This window comes from Myotis myotis, unplaced genomic scaffold, assembly GCF_014108235.1.
Source record: "Myotis myotis isolate mMyoMyo1 unplaced genomic scaffold, mMyoMyo1.p scaffold_m19_p_10, whole genome shotgun sequence".
NCBI lineage: Eukaryota > Metazoa > Chordata > Mammalia > Chiroptera > Vespertilionidae > Myotis > Myotis myotis.
The window spans coordinates 5641609-5667518 of record NW_023416314.1 but is presented as its reverse complement, the minus strand read 5'-3'; the positions used below and the strand labels follow the sequence as shown (position 1 = coordinate 5667518).

Genomic DNA, 25910 nt, shown 5'->3' with positions numbered 1-25910 from the left:
AATTTGGTGGGAAAGGGGAAAGTTTGCAAAACACCATTGCTGAAATCGAGTGCTTTCCTTAAAAAGAAGTGCACTTGAAATTCACAGAATTCTTGGGTAACAGCCGTGGGGGGGCAGTGCTGAACGCCTGTGAGCGGCGCTGGGCCAGCAGAATACGTCCATGGAGACGGCTTGGCTCTCCTCCTGCCTTAGCTGCCCCGCCCGCAGCCGGCAGATGCCCTGGTTCGGGAACTGTCTCAGTTCTACAGCATGGGTTCAACTGGAATGGTTTGAGTGAAACCAAATCTCAATTGAATTTGCTGTCAGAAAGTAAGACTTTTCCTCAGGGTCTGGCACTAAACCAAGTCCCGAGCAAGCCTATGAGTGGCCTCGAGTGCTTCGGCAGATGGATTCTTCCAGCACCTGAGGGCACCGAGCAGGCCCGTCCCCGGGTGACGTCCACAGCGTGTGAGCCGAGGCCGTTGGCAGGCCCACACAGAGACCTGCCATCGTGCGTTAGCAGCGGTCTTGCTGGCCCTTTGTCCCCAGCCCTTGCCCTGCAGCTGGCTTGTCCTGCCGCACGGCCCTCGCCAGGCCACCTCTGAGTCAGTGCGGAGCACCAGGCCCCAGCGCGCCCGCCCGCCCGGCCGGCCGTGTGCAGGCTGCGGTCAGCTCGCCGCCAGCCTTCTGCCGCGGCAGCCGTGTGCTCGGGCCATGTCAGAGCCGGTATTACTTACCCTGCTGACGTCAATGGAAACATACTACCCATGCCCTTCGCTGCAGCCTGAAACGAGCCAGGGTTCAGGGCACGTGGCCACGTCCGTACTTTCAGAAAACCCACCCAGGCTGACGGGGTAAAGTCCCCTGTCATTCGCCTGACACTCAGCGTCCAGGCTCTTAGAAAACACGTTTTTATTTTAATTCAAGAGTGTTGGAAATGTAAAAACAGTATTTTTTCCTTGCAGAAAACTACCCGATTTAAATTAATGTTTGATACAAAGATCATTTATTAAACTGCATTTTAGGCTATTTTCTAACATTGAGTGACAGTTACATTGTTTGTTTTTACTTTTTCACATTGAAGCTATTATGATTTGCACTCAAAATACCAAAGCTGTTAAACTCACCATTTATTCCTTAGTCATTAAAAAAAAGCACACGTTAAAAATAACTACAATTAGATTTAACTTTATCAAAAGTAACTCACAGACCAAACCTCCCTCAGAAATAAGTGAATCGTCCTGCCCTTCCTACAAAGTGCCATTATCTCTGTATGACTTTTATTTCTGAAATTGCAGCCCCCAAAGGAAGCCACCTCCTTTTCTGTCTGTTCATTTTCCCTTCAGAGATGTTGGTGGAGGCGATTTCTCTTACATCAGTGTGGGGAGGTGTCACCACACCAATTTCTTTGAATGAGAGTTTGGCCAGACAGGCATCACAGCCCATGGCAGGTCCCAGTTATCTGTATTTGCAAATGTGAACGTCATTCCAATCTGTGGTCATATTTCCTGGGATGCTATTATTCTATTTTTATTTTTTTTGAATTGATCTCAGAGAAGAAGGGAGAGCTAGAGAAACATCAATGATGAGAGAGAACCATTGATTGTCTGCCTCCTGCACCCACCACACTGGGGATCGAGCCTGCAACCCGGGCATGTGCTCTGACCGGGAATTGAACCATGACCTCCTGGTATACACTCAACCACTGAGCCACACTGGCCAGGCTATTTTTATTTTATTTTTAAAGCTCCTCTCTACCTACCCATTTTGCTTCTGAAAAGACAAAGTATCAAAGTATGTTATTTTCTTTAATCATAAGTGTCTAAGCAGCACTTTTACTTGATGTACCTTAAGTGGAAAGCAGTACAGCCCTCCTGGGGCCCAGGTGAGGTCAGGTTCCTGGGGCGAGTCTGCTGGCTGGCAGGGCAGGCTGCAGCTGTGCCATCTGGCCCCTTGGCAACCGAGGAAGAGGTGTCCTAGCGCCTGCTTCTGTGGGAAATGACCGTATGGTGTAGCTGGGAGAAACTAGACGTCTTCAGTGTGAACCTACACGTCTGGGGTTAGTTGGCAGGGCTGGGGGGAGGTCTGAGGGGCTGCATCTCCTAGCCTTGTTCAGAGGGCCACCTGGACAAGAGCAGTTGTCACCGGAGGGCCCTCTCCCTCCAAGCCAGGACGCTGTTGAATGGAGAACCAGGCCGAGGGGACGATGTCACTCACCCAGCGCTTAACCGACTTGGGGGCTTGGTACGTGGGGCTGTTTGCTCATGAAGCGTCAGCTGTTACTGATGATGGGAAAGGACATGGAACGAGCAGCCAGAAAGCCCAAGAGCTTGTCTTGGCTCCCCCACTGGCGAGCTCCGAGCCCTTGACAGCCACCCAGACTTCCGACAGCTTTGGTTTCCTGGCTGTAACAGTGAGGACTGTGTCTGTCCAGCTAATTTCAGAGAACTGTGAACAGAGGAGATCACTGTGGAAGTGCTTGGTTAACGTGCAAACCTCAGCAATGCTCCTCTGGACAGGCAAGCTGCGGACTGGGCAGGAGCGTCAGCCCCAGCATGGCGAGCTGTGCGGGTGGCGAGGTCTACGGGCAGCACGGCCGCCAGTTTCTCAATCCCTGAGATCACAGGCCCCAGTTCTGCCCACGTGGGATATGGACACAAGGTGGTGCTGCAACTAGCTAGGGCAGCGGTCGGCAAACTGGCCCCGTGAGTGTGGCTCTTCCACAAAATATGTGTGGGCGCACGTACAGTGCGATTGAAACTTCGTGGCCCATGCCACGGGGCCAAAGAGCCGCATGTGGCTCACGAGCCGCGGTTTGCCGACCACTGAGCTAGGGTGGCTGTCAATCTGGAATCAGCAAGGCGACCCTTGTGGGGAACAAGCCTGTGAAGGGCCCTGGGGACCGGGCTCCGGGCCAAGGCGCCATGGAGGGCCGGCCCTCATGCACCTTGCTGCTCCCGGGGCCGCAGCTGACACAGAAAGAACTGGAAACGCGTGGCTTCCTGGGATTCAGGCCAGGGACCCACACTGCTGGCCCCGCCAGAGGGAGGCATACGCTCAGGAGGGCAGAGGATACTGCTCTTGTCCACACGTCACTCTGGAGATAAGCTCTGAAAAGATTTCCAGAAGCAACAAAATGACCCAATACGCCTGCCGATACAGTGACTTCAGCCAGCGAGCTGCTCCCGCTTGTACCTCTGATGTCCAGGCACAAAGTGACGGAGCAGCTGGGCTTCCCAGGAGGCAGGAGGGGCGGCCCAGGTGAGGCCCCACGGTCGGCCCTGCACAGGGATGACCCAACCGTCCCGGGACCAACGCTGCCCAGGGCGCCGCGTGCTGTCGCCAGAGGACTGTGAGGTCACCTGGAGGACGCGTTTCCTCACCGACAGGACTTACGCAGGACTGCGCCCGGTTCGCAAATGTAACCCGGAGCTGAGAATCCTGACCCCACACAGACCCGTGTGTAAGGACCTGGGCGGGACTAGGGGTCGGAGGGCCCCAAAGGACCCTCTCGCCTCACCACGTCCGCGTGTCTGAAGGGCCTGCCCTAACCAGAGGCGGCTCTGGCTACCGCACACCCGGACCCCTGACCACCCAGCAGGGAGGCGGCCGCTGCTCGCCTCTACCTTCCGGGCCATCCAGTCACTCTCCAGTCACACACCCTCTTGTCCACCCAACGGCAGGCTTCTCTCCAGGAGCCCGCGTTCAGGCGCTGATCAGTGTGGCCGGGGCCAGTGTGGGAGGGGCACTCGCTCAGGCTGGGCCTCCCTGCCCAGGGGCCTCTGAGGTTAGGGGCTCCCAGTCCCCGGCTCCTGCCAGTCCCACTGACCAACTCAGGACCCGGCTTGCACACTCAGCTCTTCGTTTCCGAGGAGGGCGGGGCCTCACTCTTTCCTGGGCGGCGGCTGGTTCAGAAAGAAGAGGTTTTGTTCACATAAGAGCTGACAGACCCTCCAGTCCTCCTTTCCTAGTTCCTCTCTGGGCCCCGGGCTTCCCATGAAGACACTAAGGGCAGCTGGTGAGGAGACGCTCTGGGCCCGTGCCCAGGCAGCAAGAGGGCACAGCAGGCCTGGGAGGGCGAGGTGGCGCCCGTGGGACACGCTCTACGCCCTTGCTGAGCCCGCATGTCAGTGGCGTGTACAAACTAGAGACGTTCTTGCCAACTGGAAATTGTGGAATTAGTGCATTTTTCCCGAAATAGAGACTAACCCTGGATTAAAAAAAGGACAAAAACAAAAAATAAAGTACCACACATATTGCACTGTTTGCTGAATGAAATTTTTACCTCATGTTCATCTCCCCAGGTCTCTTCAGAGGAGCCTGGTTTACACGCTAACAAAGCCAACGATGCCCACACAAGGGTGCACCCGCTGCCGACGCGGAGCCCCGGAGCCCGGTCAGTGGGCAGCAGCGAGGAGCCGTCCCAGTGCCATGTAGTGTCTGTGCGGGGAGCACGTGAGGGGGCAGGGCTGGGAAACGCCGGCTGCTGCAGACCGAAGACAGAGGGTTATGGGACTTGCTGATTTCTGCTTGAAATACACAAGAAAAGGAAAAGCGAACAGGAGCTCACACCCCTGGCCCAGCAGGCCAGCTCAGGCCCCTGCACCAGATGGGGGCCTGTCTCCGACGGGCCTGGCCACCACTGCTGGGTGCTGGCCGAGGTCTGTCTCTGGGTCCCTTGGCTTCCAACAGCCTCTCTGCTGCCCCCTCCCCCCCGCCCCGTCGGCCTGACTGCCTGGCACAGCCGGGGTGTCCTGGCTGACGGGCTCCTGGCCTGTGACTGCGCCTCCCGTGACCGCGCCCTTCCCGTGACCGAAATGAGCAGCCCCCACTGCTTGTTCCAGTTCACTATGGAAGGATTTAAGTTTCATAAATATTACAGCACTTCGATAATAATTTTGGGAAAACATCCTTCAGTCTAAACAAATTCAGCCGTTTTATAACTGGCACATTCTGCAAAGACTTAAAACAGATTAGAGGCCTTAACAGAAGGATCTCTTAAATGAAATATTTCACGAAATCATCAATCTTAAGCACGAGGGGCAAACCATCCCCGGGGAACAGAATGCGTCCTCCCGCTTTCACATGTGCTCCTCACAGACGTGCCCGCCCGCCCTCCCCGCAGCCGCCCTTGCTGACCAGGTCCTGCCTTCGCCCAGGGCCCCACGCAGTGTCCAGGCCCCAGGGGGAGCCGGGAACAAGGCTGCTCAAGTTACCAGCCCGCAAGGGGCTGGGCAGGTGGGGGCAGAACAGGACTCAGACCCTCCGGCTCCTCCTCACCCGCCCGGGACACACACTGCGAAGAGGAAAGGCGTCCTGGACGCAGCTGTGTGGTGGCTCCGCTCCGTGCCGTGAGGAAGAAGCCGTGCCTCGTGCAGTCACCTGCTGACAGGCGAGCAGGGAGCCTCTGTCACTAACACTGAGCTTGTAATGCGTGGCTGTGACCGTCCAAATGACAGGTGACTCGGTACACAGTTAACTGGCTGTAGCATCTATTTCTTACTTATTTTGATGAATGAACTGCAAGGGTTAAGTTTTGTTAGTAATACAGTGAGTTTGGCAGATGATTTGCTTCCGTGGCTGACACATCTGTGGTTTTGAATATTGCTGTAATACTCTAACATTTCATTACAAGTCAAACTTTAAGGAAATGAAGAATGCGATTCCCACACAGTGGAAAACAAACTGAAGTGACTTTGGATTTAGCATTGACATGAATGGAAACTTGGTTTCTACAGAAAAGAAATAATTAAAGCGTGATCCGGGAAAAGGCACGGCACTACCACTTCACATGGGAGAGAGAAGTTCATTCTTCTTGTTCTTAAAATGTCTAAGTCCTCTATGAAACTGTCCGGATATACAAAGCTCAGTAAACTACTAGCAACAATAATATAGTGTGAAGTCAAAGTAGTTACTACATTTGAAGAGACACCACGTCCCGTCCCCTAAAGGCCGACTGTCCGACCGGAAGTCCCCACAGATCTGTGGGAAGCCCCCGCCTTCCTGGACCGGGCTCTGCACCGATGGCTCCTCGAGGTCCTGGCCAGCCCGCTGTGGTGGGTCCTGTGGGTTCTCCAGGCGACATCTCCGGAGCCCCGGGCCCTCTGCGTCTGTGACCCACGGCGCCTTCTGAAGAGGCGCTGCTGCTCCGGGAGACGCTGCCGTAGGGCTTAGTACCAGCTGGTAGCGGCCTGATGGTCTTGGGGACAACGTGCATCAGCAGCTCAGAACTTATGCTTCGGCGACAAAGCACAGCCTTCCCTTATGTTCTGTGCATCACATTCATTATGTATCTTGCTGTGCCTTTAAGCATGTTGCTCGTGGCGTCAGTGGAAAATACTGCCTCTTCCCCCCACATCTCCCTGCGTTCACCAGTCTCCCTTGGTAATGGTGTAGTTCTGTATAAAACCGAGGTCTGGGTGTCTTATAAAACGTTTGTCGGCGTCTCCGTGAGAGCTTGCTCCACCCGGCACAGCTGTGTGCCAGCGTGGGCCACCGGGAGCCAGGAGGGACCTAGCCAGGAGGGAGCAACAGCCACCTGGCCAGGCCTCCGATTCCAGTTGGGCAAGTTGGTTCTCCCCTTTCGGGAGAGGACAGAAAATAAGCTTTAAATGTAAAAGGCTGAAATAGAAGTAAAAACACACGTGCTTCCTACGCTGGACCTGTCCCGCTTCCGGGCCGGGGCTAGTTCACCAGGACGTAACCGCTGTGCTGCGGGTCCACGGCCTCCAGCATTTCACAATCAAAGAGCCCAGGGAACTCGGGGAGGGCGAGCGGGTCGTAGCTGGAGGGGTCCTCCTGCAGCCCCGAGCTCCTGGGACAGTCTGGCGCTGCCACACCGCCCTGCTGGGCTCCGTCCAGGGGGTACTGATGGGGAGTGGGGTATTCTGGCTCAGGGGAGACGGTGCCTGGCAGCTCGCAAGTCTGATAGGAGAACTGTAAGGACGCTGGGGCAGCTCCCGACTGTTGTGGTGGTGGTGGCGGCGGTGGCGGGGGCGGCGGTGGCGGCTGCTGCAGGTGCGCCTGAGGGCTGGGTGAGGAGGGCAGGGGCCGCAGCGGCATCTCGGGGTACTGGCCGAGGAAGGGGCTGTACTGCATTTGCTCAGAGGCCGCCAGGACCGGGCTCAGGGGCTGCGTCAGGCTGAAGGGCGGAGGCTGTTGTGGTGGTGATGGTGCCTCCTGGTGGGGCTGTGGGTATGAGCTCTCCGCTATCTGCATCTGGTTAAAGTATGCCTGCAGCTGAGACTGCTTCTGGAGGAAGAGTCGCTTCTGCTGGAGTCTACATTGGCAAAACCAAAAGAAAGCATGTTAAATCTCCCTCAGTGATAGCAACTTTAATGTAAAGCAGTGTCCGTCACCAGCCTCAGCCACTCACTTCTCTTTCTGTGGCAGAAAAGAAAGTGGGGGGTAGGAGCAAATAGTGTCGCTTTTCTTCAACCTAATCTCACTTTTTGTCCCCCAATTCCGACTGGCCTCAGTGTGGCAGTAAACGCGAACTCATTTTCTCTGAGGCGCTCAAGTATTTCTCCCTATGAAGCCAGAGGCTGATTTCCCAGCTGAGTGTCCAAGGGGCGGGGGTGACCCCTGGCCTCCCTGGGGGCCTTTGGTTGATGGGGCAGGGCCATGCTGCCGTGGCCACGCTGCTCCTGCTTGTGAGGCCAGGGGGCAGGAATTACCGCAAGGGAGGATGTGAGATGAAAAGGAAAACAGCACATCTAGGGCTGCTATTCCCCGGCAGGCGCACAGCCGCGTTAGCCGTCATGTCTTGGACACTGGCTCATGCATCAAAACCTATTTTCCACCCTGGCCAGGTGGCTCGGTTGGCGCATCACCAAAAGGTGGCGGGTTTGATTCCCAGTCAGGGCACTTCCAGGAGGCAACTGATTGATGTTTCTCTCTCTCTCTCCATCTCCCTCTCTAAAAACATATCCTTGAGGATTAAAAAATAATTTAAAAACCTATTTTCCTAGTAGAGGCAACACCAGGGTGAATGGATACACCCAGCAATCTTTTTTTTTTAACTGATTTCAGTGAGGAAGGGAGAGGGAGAGGGAGAGAGAGAAACATCAATGATGGGAGAGAATCACTGATCAGCTGCTTTCTGCAAGCCCCCACTGGGGATTGAGCTTGCAACCCAGGCATGTGCCCTGACCAGGAATCGAACCATGACCTCCTGGTTCATAGGTTGACGCTCAACCACTGAGCCACACCAGCCAGGGCCCAGCATTCTTAAGTCTTCCACAAAACAAAGTGACTTCTTTGGCCAAAGGAGCTCTCTCACCTGTGTTCCTGCAGCTGCTGTTCAAGGCTCCGTGGTGGCTCCTTACAATACAGCTGACAGGTGTTCTGGGCTTTTGACAGAAGGCTGGGCTTCTGGAAGAGCAGAAAACAACCCAAGCATGACAATGTGTTGCCATCTAGGGCACGGTCATCAGACTGGGCCGCTGCCTGGAGGAGGAGGCCAAGTATGTCCTCCACAATCCACGCAGAGTGAAGGGACTGATGACACTTGCTCACTGGGGCCCTGGGAGAGCTTTGGGGCCCACAGCTTTGGGTCAGCAGGCCTGGGCTGTCTCAGCTCTAACCTACTTCAGTTTCCATTTCTGAAAGTCCCCTGGGACTTCGAGGTTCGTGGAGAGTATAAACAATGGGAAAAATGGGGCTAAATCTCGATAACAAAGGCAGCAGCACCAGCTGAATGAACAAATGATTCATCTTTTGAGGTTTTCAGGCACCAGTGTAGACGCTGACGTTTGAAACCTGCGAACGTGAGATTTCCATTTTATCTGTTCCTCGTGATGAGGCCTAACGTTAGAAGCAGAGGCCGTGCTTCCCCTTCCTGCCACTGTGGTGGTCTCCCTGCCTGGGGCTGAGGACAAGCCCGCTGCCGGCACAGAGCATAACCTGAGTCTGAATGTGTTTCCAGAAACCAGAAGTGCGCTGTCAGGCCCCCTGCCTGTGAGGGATCAAGCCGCCACCCTAACCTAGTCCTGAACAAGACAACAGGCGTCTGCTGTGCAGAGGCCGGTCCTAGCCCAGCACAGCGGGAGCAGCAGGGGAAGGCCCACCTGGAGTCTGTGCTGCAGGTACTGGGCCTCCAGGCTCTGCTGCGGGGACAGCGGTGGGTGCACGCTGGAGGCGAGCGCAGGAACGCCTTCCGGCTGCTGAACAGCTTCCTCCTGAGGAGCAAGGGCGACACGTTTTCAATTCTCCAGGAGAAAGTTTCAGCTTTTAGTTGAAGCACCTGGGCAAATGCCCAAGAGGAACTCCAGCCCGTACACACGACCCTCCCAGCTTTGGCACAGCCAGCAGGTGGAGGGCTCATCATTTACAGAAAATCTATCCGTGGACCTGCAGTGACGGTCACCTCGTCAGTGCTGGGCAGCAGGCGCCAGCACCTCCCCGGGGCCTCAAAGCTCGAACAGCCTGAATGCACTAACAATAGTCTCAAAATAAACTTACTGGATAAATAGCAATTTCTTTTGTATCTTTAGCACAAAGAATCCATTTATAATATTTAATGAAGTGATAGCACATTAAAAGTAGTGGTAGTAAGCTTCTCATTTGGGTAAAGTTTATTATTCTAAATTTGTGTGTGTGCGCCCGGGGGGAGAGGATCAGAGGTAATTCACATACAGTCTGCCCCGTGAAGCAGACTGAGGTGCCAAGGCCTCCATGGGGCCCTCCCTGATCACCTGGCCAACGTGGACAGGCATCACCTGTCAGCAGCAGGTGGCAGCAGCAGGAAAAGTTTTGCAAAAGAGCCTGTTTGCTCCAGGACTGGAGTGAGTCCTCCCAATGAAGCAACACATCTTCAGGACACACTCACTCCTCGCACTCGCCAAGCCACTGTGGAAAGGGCCGGAGCACTCACCTGAGGGCGGCTGCCAGCCAGGTCCTGGAGCTGAGGAGCAGCTGATGCCAGGCTGGGGTCGGCCTCTGGCCCCAATTGTTCATACAGCAGCTGCACTTTGTTCAGCTCTAGAATTCCTTTGGTTCTAGCCAGATTCTGAAGATGTTGTCTAAATGCTACAATGCCTGGAAGAAAGGGCAAGACCAAACAGTTTAAATAAAACACAGGCCTCTCAGTTACTACAGGTATGATACCAATATGGCCACAACCCCCTTCAAATCCTACCAGCTGAGAACTTGAGAAGGCAGGAGGGGAGCGGCAGTTACCTTGGGTGAGGGAGGTGTCTGAGGCCCTGCGGCCCTCCCTGAAGCTCACGGGCGACCTGTTGTGGGCCTCTCTTCTCTGGGAGGTCAGGGCCTGCATGGCTGGGTTGGCAGGTCTCAGGCTTATGAAGGGAGATGCCATGCGAGGTGAGGGCTGGTTGGCTAACATGATGTCTTTAAGGGAAGGGTTGTCCTCCAGAAAGTTCAGGTCCCTCTGAACAGACCCCATGTCATACTCAGAGTCCACACTGTCCAGGGAAGGGTTGTCACTCATGGAGAAAACTTTCCCTTTAAGAGAAAACAGAGCAGATATGAGGAATAGCAAACAGTGTCTTCTTTGAACAAAAGACACAAAGTGCAGCCAGCTTGAGTTCTCCCAGTGACAATGTCCTTAATCTCCAACCAGCACATTTTTTTCAGCACCATTTTTCACGTCAATTTAATAAGCTTTGAGTTTTGTGGGGAGAACACACCAGAATCCGTGCCCAGCAGATCTCTGCCACCCCAAAGTGCCAGGGTCCTGGGTAAGCCCCCGGCACTCGGTGAATTCTGGGAGTAAGGAGACAGCTCAGAGGCGACTGCCCTCAACTGCTGAATGTTGTCCACAAAGGAAAAAGCAGACTGGTTTCCACAGGGGAAATGCTCATCACAGGCTGCGTCCTAGGAGCTGACTGGAGACTGGACTGTGACTGATAGCGTGCAGACTTCACCTGCAGCTCAGTGGATGGCATACCTGAACCCGGCACCACGACCAGCTGATTGGTCACTTCGGACAGAGTGTGCCGTCTCTGCCCACCACGCGTGGACTGGAACGCGTCAAAGGCCTGGCTGGGGTCTTCCTCGGCCTCTCCCTCTGTCTCCAGCCCTTCGTCAATGGAGGTCTCCATCATGCTGCTGGGCAGGGACTGGCACCCCTTCCTCACCAGGACAGGCGGCACAGGGTCCAGCAGGCAGCCATTGACCTAAACGTCAGTGCGAGAGGAAACTGTCAGTTGCTGCTCTGCTGAGACATTTGAAAAATCCACGAGGATCCAAACATGTTAGCACTGTGGCAAATCAGTAATTCAGGATGAAACTGAGTTCAGCAAACATTTTCTTTTTTTTTAGTATTTTATGACCTTGTAGGACAACCTTCCTGAATCCTTGAAATAAAGTGATGGCCTGGGTAAGTATTGTGATCCCTCATAGCTCTAACATTTGACTCAAAGTAATAGTCCAGCCTGTTATTTTCAAGAAACTATTTCAAATGGGATAGTTTATTTATTTATTTATTTTACAATATATAAATACTAAAAATGTACAGATGTGTTATTAATGACAACATGGAGGGCAAGCCAACTGCAGCACCGAGACCGGCGCCCAGTATGGCCACACCAGCATTGCCTCCCAGGTTTCTCTGAGTCAGCATTACAATAAACAATTTCTTTAGCAGTTTCCAGGTGAATAGGGGTACAGTAAGTTGATGCCTATTAGTTATTTCTTTAAGATCAGGGGAATGAAGAGGGGGAAGATGAGATTTTTAAGAAATGCATGGCTCAGAGCTAACCGAAAAGAGTAGTCACCACCATTCTTCTAATTTTCAACCACAAAACATACTGCAAGGTTCCAGACATACTTTTATGTTTATAATTTAAGTACCTAACTATCTGGTTAGGTCTTTAACTGGTTCTATGTGTTTGAGGAATGGAAAAAAGAATTCTTTAAAGATGGACTGATACCACAAAGAGGACTGAAAAAGATTCACTGGCAAACAGCCCGAGCCTTATGTTACAGAATAACAAGCGACTCGCAGGCCCCGGATTCCTGCAGAGGCACGGAGCGCTGTCCTCCAGCCGCACACACAGCATCCCCAGGGCCCATCCCCCAGGGGGAGCACAGCACAGCTCCCAGGCAGCTGACACGCACACCAGCTAATGGCAGCAGAAACAGCAGACAAAGGGGAGTTGTGGTTGCCTGCTCTTCTGGCTGGTAAAAGCCCCACCGAGGAGGCAATTATTTAGCTCATTACCTTAACTATCCCCCCGTGGAAATCAATCTGTTTTCTCCTATGAATAGCTGCTCAGGAACAGCCAGTCACAGATGCTGAGTTGTAAGCAGCACTTTCACCTGAAATACACTGGGTAGAGCTTTTGTTTCCTTTGGAAGCAGGCGAGGCGCATGTGTGAGAGGTGACGTGGGACAGGCCTGTGCCAGACACAGGAAACTTTCCTCTTATGGCAACCCGTCTGAAGGCGCTGCAAGGCCCTTTATTTGGAGCGGGAGCCTTGGGTGACTCAGATCTTTGTTTGCCTGGGGGAGGGGACAGTAATTCCATAAAAACTGCTCTGGGTCTGCGGCCATTACTTGGATAAGGTGGCCAGTGCGTTTTAAAGTGAGGAGGGTCATTTAAAATGAAGAGTGTTAGATGCTTCCGTTCCAGACTAAGACCCATCTTCCCCATGGCACCAGTAAAACCTGAAATCCGGTCAGCAACTTCTATTCTGCCCTTGGCCCTTCTCCAGATCAGTTTTCATTCTTTGACTACACTTAATAGTTTTCTTGTAGGAGAGAAGAAAACTCAGTCCTCTTTGTGGCTGTTTAGAAACTTATTCATACTTCTAGGTTCCTTCACTGTCTACTAATACAATTTTCTAAGAATAGCAGAGGATGATTTAGAAATGAAAAAAGCAACAGAGAAAGAACTGTTATAAAGTAATTATCTATCTTTACACTTACAGCCTATGTCAAAATTTTATCAGATACTTCTTGCAGTATAGTCTTACAACAGCCAGAGCCTTCTGTCCTTTTTGTCCTTTATAGAGAAAAGTTACCTTTTTTGGAGCACTAAAAAACCTTTCAGTCTCTCCGAGTTTGTCATTTTTCCTGTCAAATTATCTGCTTATAAACTCATCTCCTCATCTAAACTACAAGAGGAATTATGTCTTTTAGTTGGAAATGTTTGCTGAGCCCTGGCTGGTTTGGCTCATTGGATAGAGCTTCGGCCTGGGGACTGAAGGGTCCCGGGTTCGATTCCAGTCGGGGGCATGTACCTTGGTTGCAGGCACATCCCTGGTGGGGGGTGTGCAGGAGGCAGCTGATCAATGCTTCTCTCTCATCAATGTTTCTAACTCTCTATCCCTCTCCCTTCCTCTCTGTAAAAAATCAATGAAATTATATATGAAAAAAAAAGATAGAAAATGTCTGCTGAATTCAGTTTCATCCTGGGACAGGCAGAAGACAATGACCGTTTCTGAGATGATGTTTGATGATTGAATCAGAAGCAGTCTGGAGTCTGGCACAGGTGTGATCATCTTCAGCTATGAGTCCACTTTCTGGAACAAGGGGTCATCATGCCGCCCTTCCCTGCCAACTTACTACCAGGACACTTGATAAAACTAGAGCCTAACTGCAGTTCTCGGATTCTGTGATCGCAATATTGGGCTGATCAACCTTGGCTGCTAGAAATACGATCTTCTGCTCTAGGAAATAATCTAGGCTAACTGTAAATTACAGGAATTCAAATAGAACATGGATAAATGTATATTTTCCAATATATTGTTTTTGTCTTTCCTTAAAGCTCAAGCAATCACTTCACTTCTAGTAAGAGACTTCCTATGCATGTAGGAGTCAAACTCAGAGACTCTACGGCTAACTGATACCATGTGCCTGTGCTGACCACAAATACAAGATCATAGCACAGGTACACTGTTATGGATGGAATGTATGAGTCTCCCCCTAACTCTGAGTGTGGCTGAAGAGACACAAAAAAACTCTCCAATACGTGCAGAGGAAAGGCCCTGGAAGGTGGTCCTCTGTAAGCCAGGAAGAGAGCCCGCACCAGAAAACAAATTGGCCGAAACCTTGATTTGGGGCTGTAAAAATACATTGCTGTCATTGAAGCCACCACCCAGGCTGTGGTATGTTGTTGCAACAGTCTAAGTAGACCAATACACAATATTAGCCCGTTGAGTTTGGAGGCTGGGACTGTGGCTTATTGAATTTGTATCGAAGTGCCTAACAAGCTGGCACATGTTGAAAAGGTGCTATGGGGCTCAAACCTCAGCTCTATCACCTGTTATCAAGTTGCTTAACTTCTATAAGTTAACTTCTATTTTCTTTTTCACTTGTAAAATGGAAGTAAAGTTGTTTGGGAAGATTAACTAACTAACTAACTAACTAACTAACTAACTATATATATAAAATGACACAGTACCTTAGGTACTCAATATATTGTATGTATTATTTTTTTATTGACCAAAGAGAATGCTTTATAATAATAAAACATTTTAAAGTATCAGATGAAAGGAAATTTTCTTTCAAAGCCTTTTTACCATCTTGAGGCAAGTTAAAATAAACAACCAGGTGAGGAAGAGAAGAACTGGATAAGCTGAGTACTAGGAATGTCTCTGAAGGAAACACTCAGAGGCACAAAGATTTAGACACAAACACATTCCCCTGAAGCATGGAGGAGAAGGAAAAATAAGTACTCAATGTCTAAAAACAGGAGTGTGCACAGTTAAGAAAGGGTCTAATACAATATATTAGGCAGTTAAATATAACTCATGATTTCAAAGATTTCATGAGATGGGAAAAATGCTCATGATGTTATATTATGTAAAGCAAAATACAAAATCACATATCATAGAATATAATTTTTAAAAAGTCTATCTACTTACTGAGTCTCCCTACACTCACCCACCCACCCACTTGTCCATCTATCTGTAACTCCCTCTCAGGAAATATACCAACATATACTTATCTCGGGTAGTGGGATTATGGATAAGTTAATTCATTCTTTAACAGCTCTCTGGATTTTCCCTATGTGAGTTTGATTTGTTTTGTTGTTTCCAATTATGTGTTTAAAAATTCAAATTCAGATATAAAAGTGCGTTTCTTCCCTTTACCAAGCCTGAGAGGTGAAAACTGTTAGGAGCTGGATGTACATCCTTCTCAGAACTTCTCTTAGGTGTTTTACTACCTCTATAATAACAGTTATTAAAAATGTAAGCAGACATGAAACACATTTACTACACTAGTATTTTCAGTTTAGCCTCACAGTTCCCTTCTGCTATCCAGCTATGAAAGTGGAACTTGGAAAATCCAGTTATTATCATCTCCAATAAAATGTTAAAAGAGACTGAAATGTGTGTGTGTAAAAAAATTCAAGATTCCCAAAGAAACCCTCAAAAAAGACTGACACAGCAGGGTTTGTGCATCTGCCCTCCAGATGGTCTCTTTGTCACCTGGGTTTCAGTTAGTGCTCAGAGTTGGGTGACTGTCTCAGAAGGGTGCCATTTTTGGGGGGAAGCCCCAAATCAACATTTCAACACGAACTCCCTAAAGGACTTCACTGACAGTTTTAAGGTGAGGACTTTTAGGAGGGAAGGAGTGAAAGCTCTGAGATGCACAGAACCTGCCACCACCTGAGATGTAAAGGGGTGAGCAATACATGCAGTTACGAAGCATCTTCTAGAAGACAACCAACAGGTGTTACGTAGTCAATGAGGATGAAGCCATAGGACCCACAAGGGAACTGGATGTCTGCCTGCTAGTTTGGGATGTGTGGGCATTTACTGATGGGCCCCAAGGAAAGTACTAGGGAGGAAAAGGCATGAGCATTTAAAAAAATATGAATTTTTCTTATTGATTTCAGAGAGGGAGGGAGGGAGGGAGGGGGGGAGAGAGAGAGAGAGAGAGAGAGAGAGAGAGAGAGAGAGAGAGAGAGAGAGAGAGAGAGAGAAACATCATTGATGAGAGAGAATCATTGATCGGCTGCCTCCTGCACGCCCCACAATGGGGACCGAGCCTACAACCCAGGCATGTGCCCTGATTGGGAAGTGAACCATGACCTCCTGGTTCATAGGTCAATGCTCAACCACTGAGCCATGCCGGCCAGGCAGACACGAGCATTTTTGCTGACATAAACAAAATGGTCCACAAGTAAGACAGTGTAGCTCTACGGGCTGGCTGCGTGCCAAGGTGGCTCTGGCAGTGTGGGTGGCCAGTTCTAGCGTGGCACTGCTTTTCCTACAAATGCAAATATACCATCTAGCTACTATCTATATCTTTCACAAAAATCATTCATTTCCTGTCTGTTTCCTAGCTACGGTAACAATAACAAGCTTTAAAAATAGCTTGTCCTATATAATACAGCAGAGAGTGCCCAATCTGTGTTTTGGGCCTGATGCCCTCATAGACAAGATTTTAGCAGACTGCAATTTTTCAAGGGACTTAGATCTTAAAATAAATAAATTATGTCACCCCAATGTAGTAGCAGTTTATGAGATTACTGAACATGCCAGGCAACCACGGCTGAGGGAAAAAGACTGTCCCCAGCAGGTGGTGTTCTCAGAGGCATGGACACTCGTGGTGTTCAGCACTCCGCTTACCAGCTGTGTGTGGCGGCCCAGCATCCAGCTGCCTTGACTATGCTCTAGCTAAACTCAATATTTAGCTTCTGAATCAGTTCTGCCTCCAGAGCCCCCTATTTCTGATAATGGCACTCACCCTCCCCATCATCGAGGCTCAAAATACTACTATCAGTTTGTACTTCTCTCTGGACCCTAACAGTCTACCAGTTTTATCTATATGATCTCACTTATAGCATCCCCTGCTCTCTGGTTTCATGAGCACTATCCTATTTCAGGCCCTCTTTGTCTCCCCCACTGGACACATGTTCTAACTTTCACTGTCCTTGTCACCAGTCTCTCTCCTATGCAATGTACCCCTCCTGGCTAATTTCTGAAGTACAACATGGATCATAGTGCTCCTTTGATAAAAAAAAAATTAAATTGTTTCCCCCTACCTTGAAAAAGTCCATCTGAAAAAACTCTCTTGATGACACTGAGCACATTCCTACCCAGAGCACCCTAGCCTGGAGAAAAGCTCCCATCTCTGACATGCTGCTCATCTTTCTCCCACACAGCTACCCGTCACAGCCCTTTCCTTAGACACACAGAGCCACTGCGCTGGCCCGGATGGACCCCAGCTGTCCTGATGTTTGCTGTGCCCGGGCTTTTCCCACCACCTAGGTGTTACACCACTTCCATCCAGACAGATTCTGCACATCTCTCAGCTGCTAGCTCTGACTGTTCGCCCAAAGACTTTCCTGTTCAAATCAGCTAAAATCAACTCCCCCTGCTTCCTTCTAGTTTTAAATCACTTTGATTTCTATTTATTTAAACCAGAGGTAGGGAACCTTTTTTCTGCCAAGGGCCATTTGGATATTTATAACATCATTCACAGGCCATACAAAATGATCAACTTAAAAATTAGCCTGCTATATATTGTCAAACATTTAATTAACTCACTCCTAATGCCTTGGCAGGGCCAGACCGAATGATTTCAGGGGCCTTCTATGGCCCACCAGCTGGATGTTCCCCACCCCTGCTTTAAAACAATAATCTACACTAATAAAAGACAAACATGCAAACTGACCATACCTTCACTATGCCTTATAGCGAAGTTACGCCCACCAGCCAATTAGAGCAACTATATGCAAATTAACCCAACCAAGATGGCAGCTGGCAGCCACGGAGCTGGAGCAAGCAGGAGGCTTGGTTGCCCCAGTGATGGAGGGAGCCAAGCTTCCCGCCTGCCGTGGCCGGCTCTAAGCTCCACTCAAAGCAACAAAGTTTCAATCATTGAAGGTAAATACATCCATGATATCTGCTTTCAGCAGGCCGTGGCCACGGAGCTGGAGCGAGCAGGAGGCTTGGGTTGCCCCTGGCGGTGGAGGAAGCCAAGCTTCCCTCCTGCCCGCCTTGGCTGGCTCTGAGCTCCTCTCAAAGCTACAAAGTTTCAATTATAGAAGGTAAATAAATCCCGGAATAAAAAAAAGAAAAAGCAAAAAAGGAGAGGCTGGGAGCTTCCATCACCAGGGGGCTTGGCCAGCCTGAAAATGGCCCTCAGCCCCTCACCCAGACTGGCCAGGCACCCCAATGGGGATCCCCCACCCTAAAGGGGGTGTGGCCAGCCTGAAAACAGCCATCAGCCCCTCACCCAGGCTGGCCAGGCACCCCAGCGGGACCCCCTCCCTGATCTGGGACACCCTTCAGGGCAAACCAGCCGCCCCCCACCTGTGCACCAGGCCTCTATCCTATATAATAAAAGGGTAATATGCAAATTGACCCTAACAGCAGAAGGACTGGGAATGACTGGTCACTATGACACACACTGACCACCAGGGGGCAGATGCTCAATGCAGGAGCTGTCCCCTGGTGGTCACTGCGCTCCCACAGGGGGAGCTCTGCTTAGCCACAAGCCAGGCTGATGGCTGCCAGCACAGCGGTGGTGGCAGGAGCCTCTCCCGACTCCTCAGCAGCACTAAGGATGTCTGACTGCAGCTTAGGTCTGCTCCCTGCTGGTAAGTGGACATTCCCCAAGGGCTGCTGGGCTGCCAGAGGGATGTCTGACTGCCAGCTTGGGCCCAATCCCCCAGGGAGTGGACATCCTCCCCGGGGGACATCCTCCGAGGGGTCCCAGACTGCAAGAGGGCATAGGCTGGGCTGAGAGACCCCCTGAATACACAAATTTTTGTGCACTGGGCCTCTAGTGAATGATAAGAAGAAGAAATTAAGAAAATTATCCCATTTACAATTGCATTAAAAAGCATATTATATCTAGGAGTAAATTTAACCAAAGAGGTGAAAGATCTGTATTCTGAAAACTATAAAACACTGAAGAAAGAAACTGAAGAGAATACAAATAAATGAAGCATATACCATTGTTCAAAGACTGGAAGAACGAGTATTGTAAAAATGTCCTTAGTACCTAAAACAATATAAAAATGAAATGCAATCTCTATTCAACTCCAATGGCAGTCTTCTCAGAACTAGAACACAGCTACAATAATCAAAATAGTATGGTGTTGGCATAAAAGCAGATATATAGATCAATGAAATAGAATAGAGAGCCCAGAAATAAAATTTCCAATAAATAAACTCCAATAAATAATAAATTGACTTATATGGTCAATTAATCTATGACAAAGGAGGTAAAAATACACAATGGGGGTCAAGACAGTTTCTTTAGTAGTGGTTTTGGAAAAATTGGATACATGTAAAAAATGACACTGGACCACTTTCTTGCACCATACATAAATATAAACTCAAAGTGGATTAATGATTTAAATGTAGGACCTGAAACCATAAAACTTCTTGAAGAAAACAGGCAGTAAACTCTTTGACATTAGTCTCAGCAACATCTTTTTCAATAGGTCTCGTTGGGCAAGGGCAACAACAACAACAACAAAAATAAACAAATGGGACAACATCAAATTACAAAGCTGCACAGTGAAGGAAACCATCAACAAAAAGAAAACTACTGAATGGGAAATGATATCTGTCAATGATACATCCGATAAGAGGTTAATATACAAAATATATAAGACACTCATACAGTTTAACATTAAAAACCCCCCAAAAATCCATAAAAAATGGGCAGAGGACCTAAATAGACATTTCTCCAAAGAAGATATCCAGAAGGTCCAAAGACATATGAAAAGATGCTTAACATCACTAATCACCAGGGAAATGCAAATCAAAACCACAGTGGGATACCACCTCACACTTGTCAAAATGGTCACCATAAAAAAATCAAGAACAAGTGCTGACGAGGATGTGGAGAAATGGAAACCCCTGTTCACTGTCGGTGGGAATGCAGACTGGCAAAGCCACTGTGTAAAATAGTATGTAGGTTCTTCAAAAAAATAAAAATAGAGCTGCTATATGACTCAAGAATATCACTTCTGGGTATATATCCGAAGAAACTCAAAACACTAATATGGAAAAGCTATATGCACCCCTATGTACACTGCAGCATTATTTACAACTAGAGGCCTGATGCATGAAATTCATGCAAGAGTAGGTCTCCTTCCCCCGGATGCCAGCACCGGCTTCCCTCTGGCTGCCAACAGGCACCTGGGACCTGGGCTTTCCTCACAACCTCAGCTTTGTCTGGAAGGTCATCTGAAAGGATGTCCGGTCTAATTAGCATATTGCGCTTTTATTATTATAGATAGCCAAGACATGAAAGCAACGTAGGTCTCCATTGACAGATGAATGAATAAAGAAAATGTGGTGTATATATACAAGGAAATATTGCTCCCAAGGAATGAAATCTGGCCATTTGCAACAACATGGACGGACCTAGAGGGCATTATGCTAAGTGAAATAAGTCAGAGAAAGACAAATACCATATGATTTCACTTACATGTGGAGTCTAAAAAAAAATCAAAAGAAGTGAGGAAATAAAATAAAACCAACCCATACATACAGAGAACAAAGCTGATGGTTGCCAAAGGTGAGGGGGCTGAAGGAGGGGTGAAAAAATAAAGGACCTATTATATTTTATCAATTTATTCAGAATAGGGCACATTGTTTTTAGTTATGCATCATGTCTTTTCTGCTACATTATAAACTTTGAGGCAGAATTAATGTCTGACTCACCTTTTTATTACCTAAAAAGGCCAAAAAAACAGGAAACCAATACTTATTAAGTACCTACAATTTGGCCAGAACCTCAGACATTATTTTAATCCTCACAATAGTCTCATAAAGTTGGCAGTCTGATATTACATAAGAGAAAAAGCAGTTCAAAGAAGCTAGTCAGGCCCTGGCCGGAATGGCTCAGTTGGTTGAGCATCATCCCATGCACCAAAAGGTCACAAGTTCAATTCCCAGTTAGGGCACAAGCCCAGATTATGGACTTGATCCCTGGTAGGGGCATGTGGGAGGCAGCCTATTGATACTTGTCTCTCTCTCTAAAATCAATAAAAAACATATTAAAAAAACAAAACAGCCATAACCGGTTTGGCTCAGTGGATAGAGCGTCCGCTTGCGGACTGAAAGGTCCCAGGTTCGATTCCGGTCAAGGGCATGTACCTGGGTTGCGGGCACTTCCCCAGTGGGGGATGTGCAGGAGGCAGCTGATCGATGTTTCTCTCTCATCGATGTTTCTGACTCTCTATCTCTCTCCCTTCCTCTCTGTAAAAAATCAATAAAATATATTAAAAAAAATAACAAAAAAAACCCCCACAACAACAGCAAAGAAGCAAGTCAGTCTTCTTGCCCAAGTTCACCCAACTAGCAAAGAACAAAGTCTATTTTGAACATATTCCAAGACCTGCCCATTTCTACGATCCTTTGTATATCATTTGATGCTAAATATATAAAACACACATTAGAAGTAAATATCCATTAAGTGAGAGAAGCTGTCACCATCCACATCCTAAAAGCCACCTGCATATAGAATAGTAGGATAAACTTATCTCCGCTAAGCATGTCCAAACAGGACAAAAAGGATGTTTGACCAGAACAGATACCACGTCATCACGGAGCTGCAGTAAAGAATCTAAGAATGCTCTTTTTAAAAAATATTCAACAAACATATATTGTATATAATCTTACGTATATTACCCTGGAAAGATATAAAGGAAAGTCCCTGCCTCTAGGAACTCAAAACTGAGCCAGGGATAGATACACCCCCACAACTAACTATAATATAAATATGCACATTTCTTAGAAGAGAGGCAGTCAACTCAGACAGAGCCACGTTAGCACCAGTTATATTTGTTATCAGAATTATAATTTGTTTAAAAAATATAAAACCTATGTGTGATCTAGAAACTTGAAAAGAGAAGGATTTGGTTAAGGAAAGAGAAGGAAAGCTTTTGAAAGGACGTATGAGGTCTGACAGTTATGTAAGTGCTAATGATAAGGTGGCGATGAGAGCCCAGTTCAGCCCTGAACGCTCTTCTCAGGCTCTGCTACTCAAACAACACTCCTGAGTGACATGAGGACATGACAGAGTTCAACAAAGTCCAAGTCCAACACCTAAGGACCCAACTGAAGTCTCCAGCCAACCTACAAGCTCAGCCTCTCAAACACACCCGTACCTTTGGAGTGTCAACACACTCTTCTTCCATAAACGCTGCTTCTGCCTGACAACTGGACGCTGGAAATGAAAAGGCCTCCACATTGGATGCCTGTGGGAGGAGGGTAGATCGCATCAGTCGCATGTTCGGCGAATGCATGGTCACTGGGAAACCCACAGTTTGTGCCTGTAAATATGGCAAGAACAAACAGTTTAGGAACATTAAAACCTTCCATATAAATACACACATTTCTTAGAATAAAACAACTCTTCCTGATACAATTAAAGGATAAATCGTTATTTGTTGGAAACTCCAGAAAAGGTATTGATTTGAAGCTGTCTCAGCAACCTATTATTCTGAGATAGGCTGTACAGAATTTCATTCCTGTTCCATGTGAGGCACACAAGTTTCCCAGAGATGACAAGAAAGCCAGTCTTTCTAAGGAATCTAAGAATGCTCTTTTTAAAAAAATATTCAACAAACGTATATTGTATATAATCTTACGTATATTACCCTGGAAAGATAAAGAAAAGTACCTGCCTCTAGGAACTCAAAACTGAGCCAGGGATAGGTACATCCCCACAACTAACTATAATACAATACAAAGGACACTGCAGTAAGTGCTCTCTATCTGCCCTTGTGTGTGTGTGTGTGTGTAGGGGGGGGGGGCGGGGGCGGGGGTAAGGTGGTGTGCATTTCTTGGCAAGGGTGTGTATGAAGAGGAAGAAGAGAGAGGCAGCAGTTACTTGGAGGTGACTGGAATGCCCTTCTTTCAAGGAGACACTGTCTGAACACAGCTTGCTGGCCCAGCGGAGAGAGATGCTTATTGCTGAGCAACTTCAGTTCCTGAAGTCAACCTACTAGAGAAAGCGCTCCTGGCGGTGCAAAGCCCATTCTTCCCGTCTCCTTTAAGTAAACAGGCATTGCAAACTCTCCTTTAAAAAATCATTTTAAAAAGAATCTTCCTTCCTGACAGTAGGCAAGGATTAATTTTAAAGATGAAACTGTTGGATAATTCTTTCCTCCCATCTCTTCAAAACTAGCAGAATAATTCATTAGGTGCCCTTTGAACATTACAGACATTGTAAACATCTGAGGGAACAATCATCAGACTAGTTTCTAAAAGGCAGAGGAATGGCCTATATTTCTGCCATAATCACCTCAATGGGCATAGGATGGTGAATTTTAAATTCAAACAACAAAAAGGACCAAGCAGTATGACGCTAGCTTCTCCACTTCCAAGCCCTGGGAATAATTCCTGGCTCCATCACTTACTACTTGTGCGCACTCTACTAGGTTACTTAACCCTCTGAATTTTATTTTTCACCAGTAAAAAAGGGCATAATACAAGTGAAGTTAGTGTAAAACGTAGTATGTAAAATCCTTCACTCAGTGATGCTAATTCCTCCTTTTTTTTCTTCTAAAATCTAAAAATGATCACAAGAATTTAACATAGGAATTAGATTGCAAAGTGAATACAGTTTTATTCTTAGACACTATCTAGTGGTTCCCAGTTAAAATTTCAGGTTGATGTTTTTTTAAAAAAATATATTTCATTGATTTTTTATAGAGAGGAAGAGAGAGGGTTAGAGAGTTAGAAACATCAATGAGAGAGAAACATTGGTAAGTTGCCTCCTGCACACTCCCTACTGGGTATGTGCCTGCAACCAAGGTACATGCCCTTGACCAGAATCGAACCCGGGACCCTTGAGTCCACAGGCCAATGCTCTATCCACTGAGCCAAACCGTTAGGGCAGGTTGATGGTTTTCAACAATGGGGAGATATGTTAGAAATACACTTTATATTTGAATACTAGAGGCCCTGTGCACAAAAATTTGTGCACTGGCAGGAGGGAGGGGGGGTGTCCCTCAGCCTGACCTGTGCCCTCTCACAGTCTGGGACCCCTCAGGAGATAACCACCTGCTGGATTAGGCCCACTCCCCAGGTGGCAGATGGCAGGCCCTATCCCGCAGTGCCTGCCCTGCCTCCCCTGGTCACAGATGGCAGGCCCGGATCTCACGCTGGGTCACAGATGGCAGGCCCAGATGGCGGCGGGGCGGGCGGCCAATCGCACTGCCCCGCCCGGCCGCCCCGGGTTGCACACAGCAGGCCCGGATGGCGGAGCCCCTGCCTGCAGTACGCAAATTTAACAGCCATCTTTGTTGGGTTAATTTGCATACTCTTCTGATTGGCTGATGGGTGTAGCAAAGGTACAGTCAATTAGCATCTTTGTCTTTTATTAGTGTAGAATAGAGGCCTGGTGCACAAAAATTTGTGCACTCAGGGCATCCCTCAGCCCAGCCTATGCCCTCTTGCAGTCTGGGACCCCTTGGAGGATATCTACCTGCTGGCTTAGGCCTGCTCCCTGGGGGATCGGGCCCAAGCTGGCAGTCAGACATCCATCTGGCAGCCTGGCAGCCCTTGGGGGATGTCCACCTACCAGCAGGGAGCAGACCTAAGCTGCAGTCGGACATCCTTAGTGCTGCTGAGGAGGCGGGAGAGGCTCCCGCCACCATCGCTGTGCTGGCAGCCATCAGCCTGGCTTGTGGCTAAGCAGAGCTCCCCCTGTGGGAGCGCAGTGACCACCAGGGGACAGCTCCTGCATTGAGCATCTGCCCCCTGGTGGTCAGTGTGTGTCATAGTGACCAGTCATTCCCAGTCCTTCTGCTGTTAGGGTCAATTTGCATATTACCCTTTTATTATATAGGACAGAGGCCTGGTGCACTGGTGGGGGCCAGCTGGTTTGCCCTGAAGGGTGTCCCGGATCAGGGAGGGGGTCCCGCTGGGGTGCCTGGCCAGCCTGGGTGAGGGGCTGATGGCCGTTTTCAGGCTGGCCAAGCCCCCTGGTGACGGAAGCTTCCAGCCTCTCCTTTCTTTCTTTTTTTTTTATTCTGGGATTTATTTACCTTCTATAATTGAAACTTTGTAGCCTTGAGTAGAGCTCAGAGCCAGCCAGGGCGGGCGGGAAGCTTGGCTTCCTCCATCGCCAGGGGCAACCTAAGCCTCCTGCTCGCTCCAGCTCCATGGCCACAGCTGGCTGAAAGCAGGTAGCTGGGGTTTATTTATCTTCTATAATTGAAACTTTGTTGCCTTGAGTGGAGCTCAGAGCCTGCTGCAGCAGGCTGGAAGCTTGGCTTCCTCCATCACTGGGGCAACCAAGCTTCCTGCTTGCTCCAGCTCCGTGGCTGCTGGCCGCCATCTTGGTGGGGTTAATTTGCATATAGTCGCTCTGATTGGCTGGTGGGCATGGCTTAAGGCATAGCAAAGGTACAGTCAATTTGCATGTTGGCCTTTTATTAGTGTAGATACTTTAAAAATATTCAGAATATACTTTATATTTGGTATATTCCAACATCACTGGGTATACTTAATGAGATAAAAAAAAAAATAGAGCCCTAACTGGTTTGGCTTAGTAGATAGAGCATCGGCCTGTGGACTGAAGGGTCCCAGGGCTCAATTCTGGTCAAGGGCACATGCTGGGTTGTGGGCTTGATCCCCAGTGGGGGGTGTGCAGGAGGCAGCTTATCAATGATTCTCTCTCATCATTGATGTTTCTATCTCTCCCTCTCCCTTCCTCTCTGAAATAAATAAAAATATATTAAAAAGAGAAAAAGAATAAAATAGCAATAGCAAAGTGTTGGATTATTATACGGATAGTTAAAACAGAAAAAAAAATACATTGCATACTATTCTGAGCATGATAAAAAAATAGCTTTCCTTATATCATCTTCTGTAGGCTTATATCCTCGGCCACTTTTGAAGCTAAATAACTTTTTTTCCTTTCAAGCATTAGTCATTTAAATTACTTTTTTTAGCCACCATATCACAATATAAAATTTAAATTTCCTAACAAAGTACTTTTGACATATTCTGCTCACCCTCATCACCAGTTTTTCAAAG

At 48.5% G+C, this 25910-nt stretch overlaps 1 protein-coding gene across 6 annotated transcripts in view; it reads right to left on the bottom strand.

Annotated features, from left to right (window-relative positions):
• Positions 1-876: 876 nt before the first annotated feature.
• Positions 877-25910, bottom strand: part of SIK2 (salt inducible kinase 2) — a 137920-nt gene continuing 112886 nt past the window's right edge. For 4 of the 6 annotated variants that reach the window (XM_036324312.1, XM_036324310.1, XM_036324313.1 and 1 more), the window contains 7 exons: positions 22031-22195; positions 10889-11117; positions 10159-10443; positions 9854-10017; positions 9048-9158; positions 8261-8352; positions 877-7258 (listed from right to left, as the gene is read on the bottom strand). In XM_036324312.1, coding sequence (XP_036180205.1) covers positions 6664-7258; positions 8261-8352; positions 9048-9158; positions 9854-10017; positions 10159-10443; positions 10889-11117; positions 22031-22195 — 1641 coding nt within the window. In that variant the 3' untranslated portion in view covers positions 877-6663. The remainder of the gene's footprint in view (positions 7259-8260; positions 8353-9047; positions 9159-9853; positions 10018-10158; positions 10444-10888; positions 11118-22030; positions 22196-25910) is intronic. The other 2 variants (XM_036324311.1, XM_036324315.1) reach the window with 2 other exon arrangements.